We start from the raw sequence: 17,973 nt of genomic DNA on the forward strand, positions 1-17,973 counted from the left end.
GCAGAATCAAACAAGATTTGCAATAGTTGATACTTTTAATCATACGACGATATGGATTCAACAAATAAAATTAAAAAAAGACTTCTAACACATCCGAAAGTTAAACCAAAATTAAGACTGGTTTGAACAACACACAATTGACAGTTGTGTATCAAAGTTCGTATATTAAATAGAAGAACATAGCTGCACGTACGCGAGCAAAAACGTGAACGTGAACGTCAGACAATTTTGTTTTAAAAAGCTCACGTTAGCATACGTGTGAAGTTAGCAATTCTCACGTCATATGTACGTCCGTCGTGCAGACGTCATACTTGCGCCGATGAAATAATCCCGAAGTAGACGTCACCCCGAAACGACACATTTCTCTGACGTTCACGTTCACGTTTTTGCTCGCGTAACGTACAGCTAAACCTCGCTATTAGAATCGGCCAGTGCCCCCCCCCCCCCCCCCCCCCCCCCCCTTACCCCGATTTATGACATCGAAACCGCACACCCCGTATGGGAATTGATTAAAAAGAGGGCGCTACCAGATCTACAGAATCTCCTGCCACATATCGCAGTTTTTCAACAACAAAAAATCAATACAGTTACACTTGTTTTGTTGGTGTTTTAAATGGGATTTAGTGCAACGCGCTATAGGCTACATCAGTTTCATTATCTGAAAATACTCTGAAAATTCTTTTTATAGATGTATATTATTGTGAGTGATTAATAGAACTGCCGTTGTGGCATAATATGGTCTATACACACGGAGGGCAAAACTGTCACCCTCTTCTGATAGCGCACTCTTTTGAACCCTTCTCCGGCCTATGTTTATTTCCCATGGGGGAAATAATTTCACGGGGCAGATTTTCCTAAGACAACCGGCCCGTGACAACCAAACTCCAGACACTTTCAAAGAAACATTGACATTTTTTTTTTTTCATTGGTAAAGAAAAATAATACAACCGATAGAAATACAACCGATAGGCCCCCACATCGCAACATTTCAAGGTTGGTATGGACTTACACTACAAAAACACTTTGGGGTTTTTCTATGAGTAATGTGTGGCAGTAGATTTTGCCCCCCCCCCCCCCCCCCCGAGAGATTATGTCCCCCCACACGGCAAACTGTGTACAAACTTCTTCTGATAGCGCCCTCTTTTGAATCATCCTCTCCATTCAGCCCACGCACGTTAATTTCTTGTATGGGCAGCCAAGACAAGTTTCCCTTACACACCGCCATTACAACGTAATGTGGTCCAACCGAACAATAATAAAACAGTGCACATTAAAAACAGTGATAGGCTTAAACAATTAAAGGCTAATGGATTTTACATGAAAAATGTACACGAAGACAGCACCAAACGCCATTCCTATTCGGGAGATTTCATGACGCAGTGCCTTTTTTGAAGACTGGGAGGCGGCAAATGCACAATCCTTTGCCGTCGGGTTGTCAGCACAAAACATATGGAGCACGTCTCTGAAATCAGACCAAAATAATTTACACCATCAGTAATATGGTTTGCACATTTTGTTTTATCTTTTTACACATGCCTTTTATTTGTGTATGTCTGTCACTGCCATTGGTCATAAAAACAGCTTCAGCTGCGTGAATAAACAAACAAAATGGCCGATTGAAGATACTTACTCGGGCTGCAGCGTGCATGTAGACGAAATGCCTCTGTCATCGAGCATTGACCGTAGTGTCTCTATGGACTGAGATTCGCAAGTTTCACTGCAGAAAAAAAAACAGTTACAAACATTTGGTTCTGGATAGGTGGCATGCCCCTCTTATACTGTGTCTCCATTGTGTTGTATGAATCTCGGGAATTTATGACCGAAGACAAAACAGAAAAGGGGAAACAAAGGGTCTCCATAAAAAATATAGGGGAATTCTTAAGACCGGGTTGCTCCTTAAAGGCAGTGGACACTATTGGTAATTACTCAAAATAATTATTATCACAAAACCTTACTTGGAAATGAGTAATGAAGAGCTGTTGGTAGTATAAAACATTGTGAGAAACGGCTCCCTCTGAAGTAAAGTAGTTTTTGAGAAAGAAGTAATTTTCCAGGAATTTGATTTCAAGACCTCAGATTTAGAATTTGAGGTCTCAAAATCAAATATCTGAAAGCACACAATTTCGTGTGACAAGGGTGTTTTTCTTTCATTATTTACTCGCAACTTCGACGACCAATTGATCTCAAACTTTCGCAGGCTTGTTATTTTATGCATATGTTGAGATACATCAAGTGAGAAGACTGGTGTTTGACAATTACCAATAGTGTCCAGTGTCTTTAAGGAATTTTGTGTACAAAGTATATTATGGGAGGTTCTTTGCTACAGGGACAAGGAAAGAACAAAGATGTCTCAAAAGGGATGTAACAAATAGAATGTGTGTACAAGAAATATAAGTGAGTGTGTTATGGTTCAATGGGAACAGGGGGGGGGGCATCCTCTGGCACATATCGGGCATGGTATGGAAACAAGTTGTACTTGAACTAAAACAATGCTAATGGTTATAACAATTGCAACATAGTTCACGCCATTAAAGTCGAGAGCATTGTAGAAATCAGCCGGCTATAGTTCTTTTATTGTGTTAACAATTCTTTACAGGATTTAAGGGGGTGGATAATGTATGCCACTCTCTCAACGTTTTAGATTTAAATTCACTCTGATCGATTGATGAGTGACAAACTGCAGACGATTTTGTCCCTAAACTTCAAATCGATTACAAAGGGTGAATTTCAGTCTAAAACTTTTAGAAAGCACATTGTCGGGCATTTTATAAACTGTTGTGTATATGAAATAAAACAATGTTTTAAAGACGTTAAATACAATATTGGTTTACGTAATTAAAGAGATTGAAGGAAACTGGAAGTGGAACCACTGAATCTTACCCTGGTGTTTCCTCAAGGAACGTTATTATGTAGATTTCCATAAGACTGATTTTCGATGAATCCATGTTTACCACTTCGTACTGCGCAAAAAAACTGAACAATAAAACAAAACTTTTAGTGTTGTGATTATATTAGTTATTTAAAAGCATATTCAATCGAAAAACAAAATGAAAGGTCGGTTAAATGACGAAGCGTGGATATTTTTTGGAATTTTGATTCAACCCTATTCGTAAAAAAGAAATATTGCACCAGTACACGCATAAAGGTGTCCACAAAAAAGGTATCGACTGAAAACTCCAAAACATCACAGCAAAAAGGTGTAAAATAAAAAACACAAAAAAGGGAAAATTTACTATTTGGCATTTATTAGTTTGTTTGAAATCGTCGATCAATTATTGGTAACAGAGCAGCGTATAAAACTGACCAGAGATATATGTATCGAGAGAGTAGCGACATGCTGGAGAGACGATTTGTTGATAATCACGTGGTTGCTGGACGCTATTTTGATTTAATCCAAATGTAGCACAGACCAAATAAACCGTCCGTCGGTGTGGCACACGGGAGCAAGTTCGGGTGGCGACTAGACTTGAATGCAACGACTAGACTAACCAGAAATCACACAGAGCACAGGGACTGTGTCGAACCATGGAGGAAACTCTTTCCTCCATGGTTGAACCACTGGACAATGGTCGATATGGTCAACTCGAGAGCTACGTCACAGTTTCGAGTGGTCTTTCTGGTCAGTCTAGTCGCTCACCCGTACTTGCCCCAGTATGATGCGTAAGTGCAGTATTTTCTAACCGAAAATGACTTCTATATCGCAAGTATCGCAAGCCAGCGCCGGAGAGGAAGCCAAATGACATTTTGAAGGCCTTTTTACCTGTCGTTTGTGTGGAATGCACCTCCAGGTCTGTTGCTGTTGACAATGAACTTCACTTTACCGGCGCCGTACTTTCCAAACTGAAAAATAAAAGGTGTATTTTCTTGGATATGGGAAAGCTTGTTACTTGGCCCCTGCTTGAAACGCGGCTAGGCAAAAACGTGAACGTTTCCATGCATTGTTTTAATGGTGGTCAAAGACATCATGTGCAATCCATCTATCTCCATAGTCGGTATTGAACTTACGTATACAGAAGCAGCAGCCCAGAAAGCATCGATAGAACCTTCAGGGAAGTCGCCGCCACAATCGCCCTTCTGTGGGCACGAGTCATACTTTATGCCTGGATATTCGGTCTGGCCACAGAAGTACAGATAGCCGTTCATAATGTAGCCAACCAGTGTGAACTCAAGAGTCAAACCACGGTGGCCGTCATTGACGTAAGATCTGACGTCAGAGTATACGTCAAAACCATCCCAGTATACCGCCTAAAATAAATCAAAACAACATAACATTATTATTCAATCTATACGGAGCTCTGCTCGATCTTTGATGAAACGTGCACGCATGAAGGGCTAGGCCGTGTCCAAAATAGCGGCTAAAGCTACGGCTACGGCTAGATTTACGCGTGATCATGCGTTGAGGTATAGGACGTCCTTAGCAACACCCTTAGCAACAGCCGTAGCTTATAGCCATAGCCGCCAACTCGGATTCGGCCTATCATTGGCTGAGAGTGTACATCAAAGATGTTGGTCAATGACGTCATGTGCGATCCATCTATTTTGCATCTTCTTCGTTCCCTGCATCGGTCGTTCGCCAGACCTCACATAATTATTAAAAACAATCACAAACCAAAATGTGCAAGGTTTACATCCATCAGTATAATCGTAGGTCGAGGGTTACTGGGGCTGTAAAGGGATTAAAGTACCAAGTACTTACTTGGTTAGCTGGTATACTTGTTGCGGCTTCATTGACGAAGTCTGCGTACATGTCCAGCGTGACATTACATGGGTCGCGGTACACGAAAGCTTCGAGAAATAACTCCCATAACAACGTGCAATTTTTCGTTCTAGTTTGAAAAAGGGGAAAAATTTACGTTTAGAAAAAATAAAACACAAAGAAAACACAGTCAATATTCACCTGTTAACGAATTTCAAACTTCGACCTTTATGTCATTTTGAGAATAATGATTATGGCGGACACATGACTTTTGGATTTGGGTAAATCTGTCTGTATACACCCAAACCAAACCAAACCAAACCAAACCAAACCAAACCAGTGCACTATCAAATGTCCACCATATTATCTGAAAAAAGGTTATGTCTCATCTGTACATGCCTCACTGCGTCATTAGGTTTGTTTTGGTCAATAATATTTTGAGCAATGACCTTCATAAAGTTTTTGTGAAAAACACAAACTGAACGTCTTGAACCAAGTCTAAAAGATCGCAACGGTGATCGGGAACGGGGGGAAATTCAAGGCTAATAGTCCTCCTGATTGAGTCGCCTTACCTGAGTTCTTCAGAATCCACATGTGGATAAACATGACCTCCTATGTATTCTGCACATCTTCCTTTGAATATGACCTCCAGGTCAGGGGTCGTACCCGGACCAGTAAAGGTCAAACATCTGCACAGAACCGCACTGCTGGCGAGGAGTAGAATACTCCGTGCTACATCTATGGGACCAAACATTATTCGGTCTGGGGTTTGTTGTACCTGCAAACAGCAATTTCAAGGATAAAGGTGATACGGCGTAACAGTAACTCAACAACTGGTGATACAGAGCGGTACCAACTCAAGATTTCCCAGCTTTAAAGTTTTGCCTGAATGAATAAATTTGCATAGAAATTAAAGTTCCTTTATTGCATCACTAATTCACTTAAATCCTACAAAAACTGTGTGGAAGGAAATGCATAAAAGAGGCTTGTCCTCGCTGGGTTTGTCAATTAATAGACAAACTGTACAATGATGTCCTGGTTTACTGAAACCTCAAAAGGTTGGTCCAAACACAATGGCGAGACTTACCTCGTAAATATTTCCAAACGAATCGCGAAGAAAACTTCAGCAACTGTTGTGTCTCTCCTCGGAGTCAAAATGCTATTAATGCCAAGCTCAATAAATTCCCCCAACCTTGGCAAAGCTAATTATGAGCCATTAGATTTTACCGTATAGTGCTATACTACTAATGCCATATTTGAGCATGTGGAAAGAAATACCTTTGTCAATTTGTTACGCCATTACACCCCGATAAAAGGACAAAGTATGCCGCTGAGTGCTTCTGGTGAATCGCGGGTGCAAGATAATGAGAGTAAATTACGCTGGTTCACAAATTAGTGGGGCATGGGGTTGTCGGGCACTTAGTACTCGGTCTTTGATATCTATAGTGTGGCTTATTGGTGGTGATAATGCTGACCTAAATTAATATTGGAATCAATCTGAGCACATTTAAAGCTGTTTCTTGTTTTTCATTGTTAAAGACCGTGGACACTATTGGTAATTGTCAAGGACTAGCCTCCACAGTTGGTGTATCTTCAACATATGCATAAAATAACAAACCTGTGAAAATTTTAGCTAAATCGGTCATCGAAGTTGCGAGATAATAATGAAACAAAAACAACCCTTGCAACACGAAGTTGTGTGCGTTTAGATGGTTGATTTCGAGACCTCAAGTTCTAAATCTGAGGTCTCGAAATCAGATTTGTGGAAAATTACTTCTTTCTCGAAAACTATGGCACTTCAGAGGGAGCCGTTTCTCACAATGTTTTATACCATCAACCTCTCCCCATTACTCGTCACCGTGAAAGGTTTAATGCTTAAAATTATTTTGAGTAATTATACCAATAGTGTCCACTGCCTTTAAACTGTACAATATTACAAGGTGATGTTTAAAGGCACTGGACACGTTTGGATAGTAGCAAAGACCAGTGGTTGGTATTTTCACTTGGTGTATCCCAACATACCAGAACAAATCAGTGAACATATTTTGGCTCAATATTCGTCGGCGAGGTTTTGCAAGTAAATAAAAGAATGAAAGAAAAAACACACTGAATGTGTGCTTTCAGATGCCTAATAAAATTGGGCTTCAGGCCTGAAGTCTCATTAATATTAAAGTGAGAAATTACCTCTCTATTTCTCTCTCTCAAAAAAACTATGTTATTTCAGAGGGAGCCGTTTCTCACAATGTTACTGCTCTCCACTGCTCTTTACCAAGTATGTTTTTATGTAGGATTTGAGGCATTGCATGGTGAGGTATCAATGTATATTTGGTTTGCGGTAACACCATGTGTGTATCTACTTGCCAGGTAGAGTTGTTCTTAGGGAACTGTCTTGCTTTATTCTATAGGATCGTAATTAACTGTACTGCCGCGGAGTCAGTTCTGAAATTGGTCTCAACGTTTCGACTAGCTTGCTCTAGTCATCGTCAGGAGACTGTAAGCTAAAGTAGTAGTCCAGTCTAATTTCTATACCATCCGCCCTGGTAATAGTTAAAAAGCAGGACAGTTCTTTGTAGAACTGAGAAGTCTCCCGAACCTCCGATTATCTACTCCACGGCAGTAAAATAAAGCAAGACAATTCCCTAAGAACAACTCTACCTAGCAAGTAGATACACACATGGTGTTACCGCAAACCAAATATACATATGTTTTTATGCTAACGATTATTTATTTTTTATTCTTAATATATATTTATCATATTCTATTGGTTTTTAATTTTCTGCTTTTATTATTGCTTTGTGTACTATATATTATGTTAAATCTATATTAATTTTATTGTGTACCCCAGATGTGGGGCAACAGATCTACGGATCATAGTATGTATTTGCTTTTGTTGTCCCTTGCCCATCTTGGGGTATAATGTTGTCAATGTATTTTGTTTTGTACTGTTATGGCGAATAAAATAATAATAATAATAATAATAATAATAATTATGCATATAGGTCGGGATATACACTAAGTGAGAATAGGCCCTACTGGTCTTTGACAACAACCAAAGATGTCCATAGTGCCTTTAAGCCAGTTTTAGAACATGCAAAACAGAAGTATTTTATTACCAATCAATATAACCGATTGTGGGTAAATTTCAGCGGGACCAGCCGTCGATTTCACCAAACTCTTCCTACCTTAGGATTAATCTTAGGACTAAGGACGGGTTCAGTTCCGTATCCAAATACGTAGGACGAAATGAACCCATTCTAAGTTAGGACGGGTTACCCGTCCTAACTCGAGTTAGGATTAATCCTATAGCGTTTCGTGAAATCGGCCGCAGTACCACTATACATACTGACCAAGAGTATTTTGGTTGGCAATCTTTTCCTTATCGATGATTTGTTAAAGATATCATAAATATGGTTGTTGTTTTCCATATCAATGCAACTACAACAGTTGTTTTTCCAGTTCATTACAATTGCCAAAGTTCATGGGCCACCGCAAAGATAAACAAGTCAAACAGTAACATAAACAAGTAATCAATACTGTGAAATGTGTTAAAAAATAATGCACACTTGACTTTTTAAAAGGGTAGGCCTAATAATTTTCGCAAAACGGTGAGCACAAAAACACACATAATCACTAAAATTAATAAAACTTTCCTTTTAAGTCCATTGGCATTCAGGCTAACAATTACTGTTTAATATTAATTTAATACCTTTCCCCTATTGCTTATAGTGGGGCTACCTTTTCTTTTAATCAATGTGGGAATGCAAAGTTTAAACACTTTTTTTCACAGGATTTCATCAAAGGGTTATCACTGCGGTTTTATTTTATTTACATAGTAGGCCTATGATAAGTACTAACCACTTACAAGCTATAGGCCCGTGTTTACAATTAAAGGCAGTGGACACTATTGGTAATTACTCAAAATAATTATTATCATAAAACCTGACTTGGTAACGAGTAATGGGGAGAGGTTGATATGTATAAAACACTGTGAGAAACGGCTCCCTCTGAAGTGACGTAGTTTTCGAGAAAGAAGTAATTTTCCACGTATTTGATTTCGAGACCTCAAGTTTAGAATTTGAGGTCTCGAAATCAACCATCTGAAAGCACACAACTTCGTGAGACAAAGGTGTTTTTTTCTTTCATAGGTATCTCGCAACTCCGACGACCAATCGAGCTAAAATTTTCACAGGTTTGTTATTTTATGCATATGTTGAGATACACAAAGTGAGAAGACTGGTCTTTGACAATTACCAATAGTGTCCAGGGTCCGACAGTTTAAATATTATTTTCACAGAATTTCATCAAAGGGTTATCACTGCGGTTTTTACTATATGCCTATAATATAATAAGTATAAACCACTTACAAGCTATAGGCCCATGTTTACAATTAAAGATAATCACATTTATATATCAAACGAAACTTGCCGAATGAAATCAAATGAAACTTACCCGATCATGGGGTAACAGCTCGCACAACTCGTACCGGACAAAATGGGTCCGGGTCCCGCGAGAGGATTGCTGAATCGCGCTGGGAAAAAACTCTTTCAGTGCGTAAAATAAGACCTCCCAACATGTAAAAATATAAATTCAGCCAATGTAATTATTTATATCCACTGATGCATTCATCGCACAAAAACACTCTCTCAGATATGACACCAAAATATTTTCTAATCTCTTCGAACTTTCACCCGTTGAATTGTCTGGTCTGCTGGTCTTACATTGAAGGTTGCATGCGTGTAGGTGAGTTCAGCAATTTTCGTGTACAGAGGTTTGATTTCTATGGTTCCCGTCTTGGTGATAAACACATAACTCAGAGGTGATAGCATAAATCATGCGTATCAAATCTGGCCCCGCGCTTTGGCCTTTGGATATATATTTTTTTTAATGGTGGATCACTGTAGTATATTAGGCCCAGACTTATGGCAATTATTGTGTAGTTGTCAAAATGTCCGTCACTGGAAATTCCAATGGTAATCACTAGTAAAAGACCGTTATATAATAAAGGCTTAGGCCTATAATATAGACTTCGTGTTTTTTTCAAGAAGACATAATTGCAATACGTTATATACAAAAGAAACATTTATTGTTCCCGCCAATCTATAGAAATCTCAAAATCGAAGGTCAGGCATTTTTTCAAGTGCGAACTGAAAATAGAAATCTGTATGATTTTTCAGTAAGGAATGAAGTCTTGCCAAAAGGGAAGTTGGTCAACAAAGGGTCAGTGCAATAAAGCCCTGTGTGACGTAAATGGGTCAAGCTTGCATGGATTATCATTGAACGAATTCTGCCATTGATAGAGAATGATAAACTTAAACCCCAATGCATCGAATACACAGTGCATAACAAGTTTATTTGAAATGTTTCCTTCATTTATCTAAATGGCTTACAAACCTTTATATATTTATGAGCTTACTGGGGCGATTGTCCGATACAGCTTAAGTGTTTAAAGATTACTATAAGTTTTAACTTTAAGTAAAATTTTGGACCATACATCGTCAACAGTGCTTGTGAATTGTGTTAAAGGAACACGTTGCCTTGGATCGGTCGAGTTGGTCTTTGAAAAGCGTTTGTAAGTTACCGTTTTTAATAAAATGCATATGGCTAAAAAGTTGTTGTAAAAGTAGAATACAATGATCCACACAAACACGCCTCGAAATTGCGTGGTTTTCCTTTTACCTCGTCGACTAACACGGTCGGCCATTTACGGGAGTCAAATTTGTGACTCCCATAAATGGCCGACCATGTTAGTTCGCAAAGTTAAAGGAAAACCACGCAATTTCGAGGCAAATTTGTGTGGCTCATTGTATTCTACTTTTAAAACATCTTTCCAACCATATGCATTTTATAACAAACGGATATAAACGGTTTTTATAGACCAACTCGTCCGATCCAAGGCAACGTGTTCCTTTAATGATACCTCAGCTTAATGCAGTGGACACTTTTGGTAATTGTCAAAGACCAGTGCGGCAGTATTCTCACATGGTGTACTCCGACATGCATAAAATAACAAATCTGTGAAAATTTTGACCCAATAGGCAATCAAAGTTGCAAGAGAATAATGAAAGAAAATACACGCCTCTTGCACAAACTTATGTGCTTTCAGATGCCTAAAAAGTGCTTTGGACCTTATAAGCCTTTGAATATTTGAGTGAGAAATCAAAAACTATGTTAGAGGGAGTCATTTCTCAATAAACTACCAACAACTCTCGATTGCTCGTTACCAGTTTAAGTTTTTATGCCAACAATTATTTTGCGTAATTACTAATACTGTCCAGTGCCTTTAAGCCATAATCTCGTCAACAATTTTTCTATGTTTCTCAATTTAATTATATTGTCATTTAATAAAATATAAACCGGTCACTATCTTTTAGCTGTAAGCAGGTTCATCATGCTATTAAGACATAGTTCATTTAAATCATTGTAAATGGCGAGTTAGCAAGAGAATTACATTAATAGAAACTGTTTTTGAAGAAAAAAGGAAATTTATTATTATTTTGTTTGTGAACTAGTTATTGAAGGAAATCATGCATGAACTGAATACATGTAAAACCTCAATCAACATTTTAACTCGTTTAGTTTTCGACAACGTCTTGTATTCACAGCACGGCCAGTTGAGGGCGCCCTTTACGTCATACTACCCCCAACTTCGCTCTGCCCCCAAAGTCTCTACATTGCTGACACATTACACTAAATAGAGCAATGTCCCTTTTGCATATTATTGTCAAAACTAGTTTATACCAAATTCTACTTCATTTTTTTACAAAGGTAAAAAAGCTTCCCTGAAAATATTACTTGCTGAGGTGCTGTAGTTTTTGAGAAATGAGTAAAGCAATGTCATGAAAATAATTTTCGTCTCAGTGATCATGAGACGAAAATTATTTTCGCATGTAAAAACGTATTTTCATGACATTGTTTTACTCAAATCTCAAAAAATACAGCACCTCAGCAACTAATTATTTTAAGGTATGTTTTCTACTATCATTATCTTCAAACGGTGTAAGTTTAATATAAATCTGTGGACATTGTGTTTTGTGTTACAAAAAGTACCTAAATCCTTTAATGTTGAAACTCTTCAACAGTCTTTATAGAAAGTCATTCCAGCGAATATACAAGGCACTATTATAGAAACTTTGCAGCATGGCCATACAATTTGAACACGGTGTTTATTTTATTTTATTCTCATGGCGTTTATGGCGTTTGTAGTCTGACAAACAGTACCTTGTAATATCGAGTAAAGTTAACAGTGAGCTAACATCGGGGAGAAAATAATATATAAAAAAACGCTTTAATACTTCACCGCATGATGGCGCCAAAGTCTTAAGTTGAGTTTGAAGGCGGCATGTATTTCTCGATAGTGACACACCCATGTTCAGAAAGTGGGTGTGGCATCGTCGCCACCACGCCCCACACATCAAGCGCCGGGTCATAACATTGTATGTAAGGCACATTAATGCTAGCGTCCAGCTTACTCCCCCCTGCAACGAAGATCTTATCCCCTAAGACGGTTGCTCCATACGAGTACAAATACTTCCCGTCCGGCATCTTGCAACCACCCTTTACCCTCTCACATGTCGACGGGTTGAATATGACAACGTAGTTATCGTAGCCACGGTACACCAAGAAGTAGATGTACTCGTCTAGCACCACGGCTGTCTCGATTGCATCACCATGTACACGCTGAAAGCTGTACATAGGAGTCCATGAGTTATCATATGGATCGTAGCAGTGAATGATATCCGGATCCCGAAAGAAATACCCATTGACGTATAGCTTCCCTTCATGGGATGTTGCAACAGGTTTCTCTAGATAGCTTCCCTTGACCCGCGTCACGCAGGCCCAGATGTTGGATGCTGGATCGTACCTCTCGATGTCGTTGAACTTCTTCGCCCAGCCGACCTTCCCGCCCACCACGTAGATCTTCCCGTCCACGACGGCGATACCATGCCCGTGACGTGGTTTGTTCATGCCTGCAACTTTACTCCACGTGTCTGTGATGGAGTCGTAGCGCCAGACGTCAGACAACGTCTCGGACATGCTATCGCCATGATCAGCCTGGCCACCGATCACGTAGATGTCGTTGTCCACGGCGGCAGTGGCGAATCGCTGGTTGCGACCGGGGAACTGCGCCAGGACGTGCCAAGACTCATCGCGTGGGTTGAAACATCTGACGTCACGGACCCACTTCTGGTTGTCATCGTAGCCACCTATGATAACTATTACCTGATTGTTCGGCGGGAAAAAGAACATTGACATAGATATGACACAGAACTTGAAAGTTTTAGAAAGACTATCAAAATAATGTCTGCTTTCACTGTCTTCTATGGTCTTATCATTAAATTGGTTGGTGGTTTGAATATTGATTCACAGGTATAGTGGATGGAAATATTATGAATTCTGTACAAACAAGGAAGATAGTGGTAGCACTTAAAACTTAACTAGTTACAAAAGCCTGCGTGAGCTTTCGTAGCAACTTAGATGCAATGAAGGGGGAAAGCCAAGCTAAGCAGAAATCTTTAAGCAAAATGTTCTGCTTTAACAGCTCAATGAAATCAGGCTCTGATAACCAACTGATGGTATTGACAACCACTATCATAAATGCTCACCTGAGTCGTCATAGAAAAGCGTAGTTTCAAATTGGGATCATTGATATGCTGCCCTCTACCAGACAGCGCCCTCAATCTCTTCGCCGTGGTGACAAGTTCCCAACATTGTTGACACCCCGTCAGAAGTGGTTCCGTCTCCACAAAGTCTCTGAAGTATACTGGGTCGATTAGGGGTAGCCGAACGTGGGCTAGGACGCGAGGCAACTTGGCTACCCGGTGTTCAATGTCGACTCTCGCCCACTGCATGACCGCCTCGAAGACGGTCTCCTCGGTCTTAACGTTTAGTCTGTCATCCATGATGAAAGCCGCTAGGATGTCATAGGGGATTTCTGAGAACTCCTCGTCGGTGATGACCTCTTTGAAATTAAGAAGAGCACAGGCCATGGCGTCTTCGTAGAGCTGTGAGCAGCTGTAGAGCTTGGCGAAGCCGAGGATCCCAAGACAGTTCTCTGTCACCATGTGTTCCTTGAGGAATTGACTACAGGCACTGACGGCTGGTGTGAGCTGAAGAAAACAGGCGGTCTCCAACATCATCTGGGCTGTCTCCTCATTGATACGCAGTTTGCACGTGTAGATGAAATCCAGAAGGCGGGAAACGATGTCAGCTTTCAAATCACTCAGTGTGACAGTCTTTTCTCGTACTTCACGCATCGATGATGAGAACATGGCGCGAAAATACGGGCTAAGCGCCACTAAAACAGCTCGGTGGCACGGGAAGGGTTGTCCTTCAATTTTCAAGATGAGATCAGTGAACTTGTTTTTGTGTCTTTGCTCGTTTAACATGTGAAGGATATCGAGCGGGTAGTTGTGATCGTGGAAGAATGTTTCCTGGCCCGATGAGAGCGTCGACGACTGGCATGATTGCGTCTCGTCTTCCGTGGATAGACCAGAGGACGCTATGGCGCTTGTGGAGGAAGTCTCACTCTCGGTCTCGGATGAGAACTGCCCGACCAGAAACTCACTGCAAGCAAACCCAACCGATTTACCAAGGAAGGGGATCTTGTTAAAGCATAACTGGAGTAACTCCTGGGCGTTGTGTGTTGTGATCTGCAGTTTGGACGTGTAGATGAAGTCAACGATCAGCTGTAGTAACTCTGGTTTCACTTTCGGCACGTGGAGGATTTGTCTGCAACTCGGTTTATTCTCATGGATGTCACCGTAGTCTTCAAGTATGGCAGATGCCAGTAGGGGACTTCCAGCGCAAACCACTGCCATGTGGCATGGAATTGTCGTCCCAGTGGTACTAATGCTTGGACCTGCTTTGAGTTTGACGTCCGTCATATCCCCAGCATCCCTCATGGCACTCAGCACAGCAAGTAATTCGGCAGCCAAGTGTGGGTGGTGGATAACTGACCATTCAATGATGTCGTGATCGTTCCCAGAGCTCGTGCATGTTTCATCAACCCCAGACGTAGTTATTGTGTTAGTATCATCAGGACGCTTGGTGTTCATGTCATCAGACTCATCAATTCCGGACACGAGGATGCTTGGGATGCTGCTCCTATCGCAGTGTGAATTGAAACGAGACACAGACTGGGTTGAAGTTTCTTCGGCTGTTTTCGCACCTCCTTCAAGAGAACAAACTTTGTCATCCATTTCCTTCATCGTTTTCTCCTCGTCTTCGTTTGCACACAAATCCATGTCCATCATAGAAGAACTATCATCATCAAAAGCCGTTGCCATAGTTATTTCAGATTTCAGATCTACCGACGTGTCAAGAAATAAAATCTCATCAGAAGTCCCAGATGTCCGCACGTTGGGAATGTCAACGTCTTGAAAAATGTTTTCACATCATTTCAAGATTCTTTATAGCTGCTTCTATGCCGTCGTACAGCTTAAAGTTCGTCAGTGGTGTGATCGTGACTTGTTGCTATGCTGTATGGATTAATGGAGAGGGGAAAACACTTAGACGTAAATACGTGATAGAAGAATTCGAAGTTAGGCCAATTCAAAAAATTATATAGCGTCCTGCCTCTTTGAAGGAGGGAGGAGGGCCTCCCCCTTTTCAGTTCGCTCGACTGGTGTAAAAGTACTTAAACCTCACAATATGGTTCGTATTTCAATAGTACATGTTAATTTCTGTACCATTCCTTGCTCAGCTTTGTGTAATTTTCATTCAAGATGTAAATAAATAAAGTCTTTCATTTATAATCCTATGTATCTACGTATTATACTTTATACATTGTACATGTCTATGGTAGTTATTAGATTATGGTAGTATACATAAAACATTTTACCAGGCCAGTCTACGTCACTCCATGGAGGGTTGCGATTCCATTGGCATTCCGTAGTCACATTCCAGCACGGATCCCTCTCTTCATGCAGTGTGTGTGACCATAGCTTTCTCTTTGGTGTGTGTGACGCAGCGGCTTGCTCTATGGGAAGATGTTGACTTTTTACACGTACATCTTCCCATCATAGACTTCTCCTAGTCCGTTGCTGTGATAAAAACACAATTTATTGAAAGCTGATCTAACAATAAACCATCTTGAAACAATTTTTAACTGAAGATTATGAAATAATTGCAGCAGCTTGCTCTATGGGAAGATGTTGACTTTTTACACGTACATCTCATCATCATAGACTTCTCCTAGTCCATTGCTGTGGTAAGAACACAATTTATTGAAAGCTGATCTAACTCCATGATCTAAACAACAAACCATCTTGAAACAATTTTTATCTGAAGATTATGAAATAATTGCAGCAGCTTGATCTATGAGCAGGAGATGTTGACTTTTTACACGTACACTTCATCATCATAGACTTCTCCTAGTCCGGTGATGTGGTGATCTATGGTCTAAACAATAATAACAAAACCATCTTGAAACAACTTGATCTGAAGTTTATAAAGCACATCTTGCTTCATAAGCAGACAACGATCATGTGATTTTTTTACACGTACACTTCATCATCGTAGACTTCTCATAGTCCGTTGCTGTGATGAAAACATAATTTATTGAAAGCTGATCTAAACAATAATAACCAATTTTGAAACAATTTCATCTGAAGATGACAAACAAAAAACTGAAATCTCGCGCAAAGCGAGAAAGCACGCGAGATCGAAGATCTCTGAGCATTTTTTTTTTTCGGGGGGGGGGGCAGGGTAATACAAAAAACGTGTTTTTTTGGGGGGGATAATGGGATTCCGTTTAAAAACGAATAAATCACGCCCTTGTGACTTTTTACATGTACATTTCATCAATTTAGACTTCTCATAGTCCGTTGCTGTGATGAAAACACAATTATTTAAAAGCCAATAGCTCATAGAGTGTATAGCAAGACAGCTCTCTATATGGACCAAAATCTCATCTGGCAAAACGTGGTGTTACCGCAAACCAATTTGATACATCACCGTGCACGTTTTGAAAGCTGGTCTACACAATAATAACTAAACCATCTTGAAAATTTGTTATCTATAAAGAGTATAAAATAAATGGCAAAAACAAACTTACAGACAGCTGCATTTGTGTAATCCCACCACTTCAATTGCATTTTATTTGGGGTTCCTATAGGGCACTTATCCGAGAAAACTTAGCTTCATTCGGAACACTGGGGATCACTACCCTGGTCCACTGGGTGGTGCCTGTGTGGATTAAAAAGCTTCAACACGTTTTGCTGTCATTATGTAAACACGTCTCATGAACTCGCCAGAGAAAACAATTTACATAAAGTTACTTACCTGTCATTGTTTCCTTTAGAAACACGAACTTACTGCTTGACAAACAAGTAACATTGTTAACTTCAATACTAGCAGTTCACATCCTTATAATGATACAGATACAAGAATTCAAGATCTTTGCAGGGCACAGTCGAGACGACGAATGTCTGCTTTTCATTTACGTTCCCTGAGAAGTTGTCTCGAAGTCCCTCGTTGGAGTTCAAGATGCGAGCGGTTATCATCACCACCAATGCTGGGACGAAGCCAAGGAGTAAACATGACATCAGTACAAAACCATCTTGTCTTACATCATCTTATATATACATCAACATCATCTTTGTATAGTTACGGTGTCCTATAAGAGCCAAAACTCTGACGGCATACAGTAATAGACTTCACATTTCCTTCACACTGATCTTTCTTATACCATGGTTTCTATGGCCACCGTATCGAACACAGTATCATCGCCATTGGATCTGGGAGGCAGCCAAGTCGACCTCCCTAAGGTACATCTTCAGAGAGCCAAGAGCTATTCAAGATGTATGCTGGATTCTTCGAAAGTTCGAGGACAATATTCCGAAACTAAAGGAGGAACATCCATCACACACAATCTCATCTCCCGGTCTAGCCTTTTGTTAAGGCCTTCGTAGCTTGGTGAGCCGCGATCCCAAGCGACTGGAACGGGAGACCACGCACTGGCGCAAGTGGCGAGACTCAAGCGCGTGGTCTCCCGTTCCAGTCGCTCCACGACATGTTTACGCCACGAAGGCATTGACAAAAGAATACAATCGGTCGGGTGACGCCTGCAGGGGCTCTCGAAGAAAATTCACGTAGTGCTCGAATGCATCTCATTTTTAGAAATTATTTATACTGTATGAAAACGCCTTGAGTTGCTTTCTAAACTTACAGTTGCATATGCACGCGGCAGGCTACTAAATTTTAAAAATGTGATTTTTTGGGGGGAGGTCAATGGCATAAATTTTCTGGATTTGAAGTTAAAGTCTGTTTAATAACCT

At 40.3% G+C, this 17,973-nt stretch overlaps 2 protein-coding genes across 2 annotated transcripts; both read right to left on the reverse strand.

Moving 5' to 3' along the window:
• Positions 1-1,137: 1,137 nt before the first annotated feature.
• Positions 1,138-9,282, reverse strand: LOC117298782 (ADP-ribosyl cyclase/cyclic ADP-ribose hydrolase-like). Its single transcript, XM_033782113.1, has 8 exons — positions 9,146-9,282; positions 5,269-5,474; positions 4,697-4,826; positions 4,006-4,245; positions 3,761-3,840; positions 2,881-2,973; positions 1,631-1,717; positions 1,138-1,462 (listed from the first exon to the last, which is right to left on the reverse strand). The coding sequence occupies exons 2-8, from the start codon at positions 5,448-5,450 to the stop codon at positions 1,297-1,299; spliced, it is 978 nt and encodes a 325-aa protein (XP_033638004.1). The 5' UTR covers positions 5,451-5,474; positions 9,146-9,282; the 3' UTR covers positions 1,138-1,296.
• Positions 9,283-11,693: 2,411 nt separating this feature from the next.
• On the reverse strand, positions 11,694-17,191 carry LOC117298220 (kelch-like protein 24). The gene is made up of 4 exons (XM_033781349.1): positions 16,979-17,191; positions 15,537-15,738; positions 13,300-15,174; positions 11,694-12,916 (listed from the first exon to the last, which is right to left on the reverse strand). The coding sequence occupies exons 3-4, from the start codon at positions 14,980-14,982 to the stop codon at positions 12,014-12,016; spliced, it is 2,586 nt and encodes an 861-aa protein (XP_033637240.1). The 5' UTR covers positions 14,983-15,174; positions 15,537-15,738; positions 16,979-17,191; the 3' UTR covers positions 11,694-12,013.
• Between the last annotated feature and the right edge of the window lie 782 nt (positions 17,192-17,973).

This window comes from Asterias rubens, chromosome 13 (genome assembly GCF_902459465.1).
Source record: "Asterias rubens chromosome 13, eAstRub1.3, whole genome shotgun sequence".
In the NCBI taxonomy this organism is placed as follows: Eukaryota; Metazoa; Echinodermata; class Asteroidea; order Forcipulatida; family Asteriidae; genus Asterias; species Asterias rubens.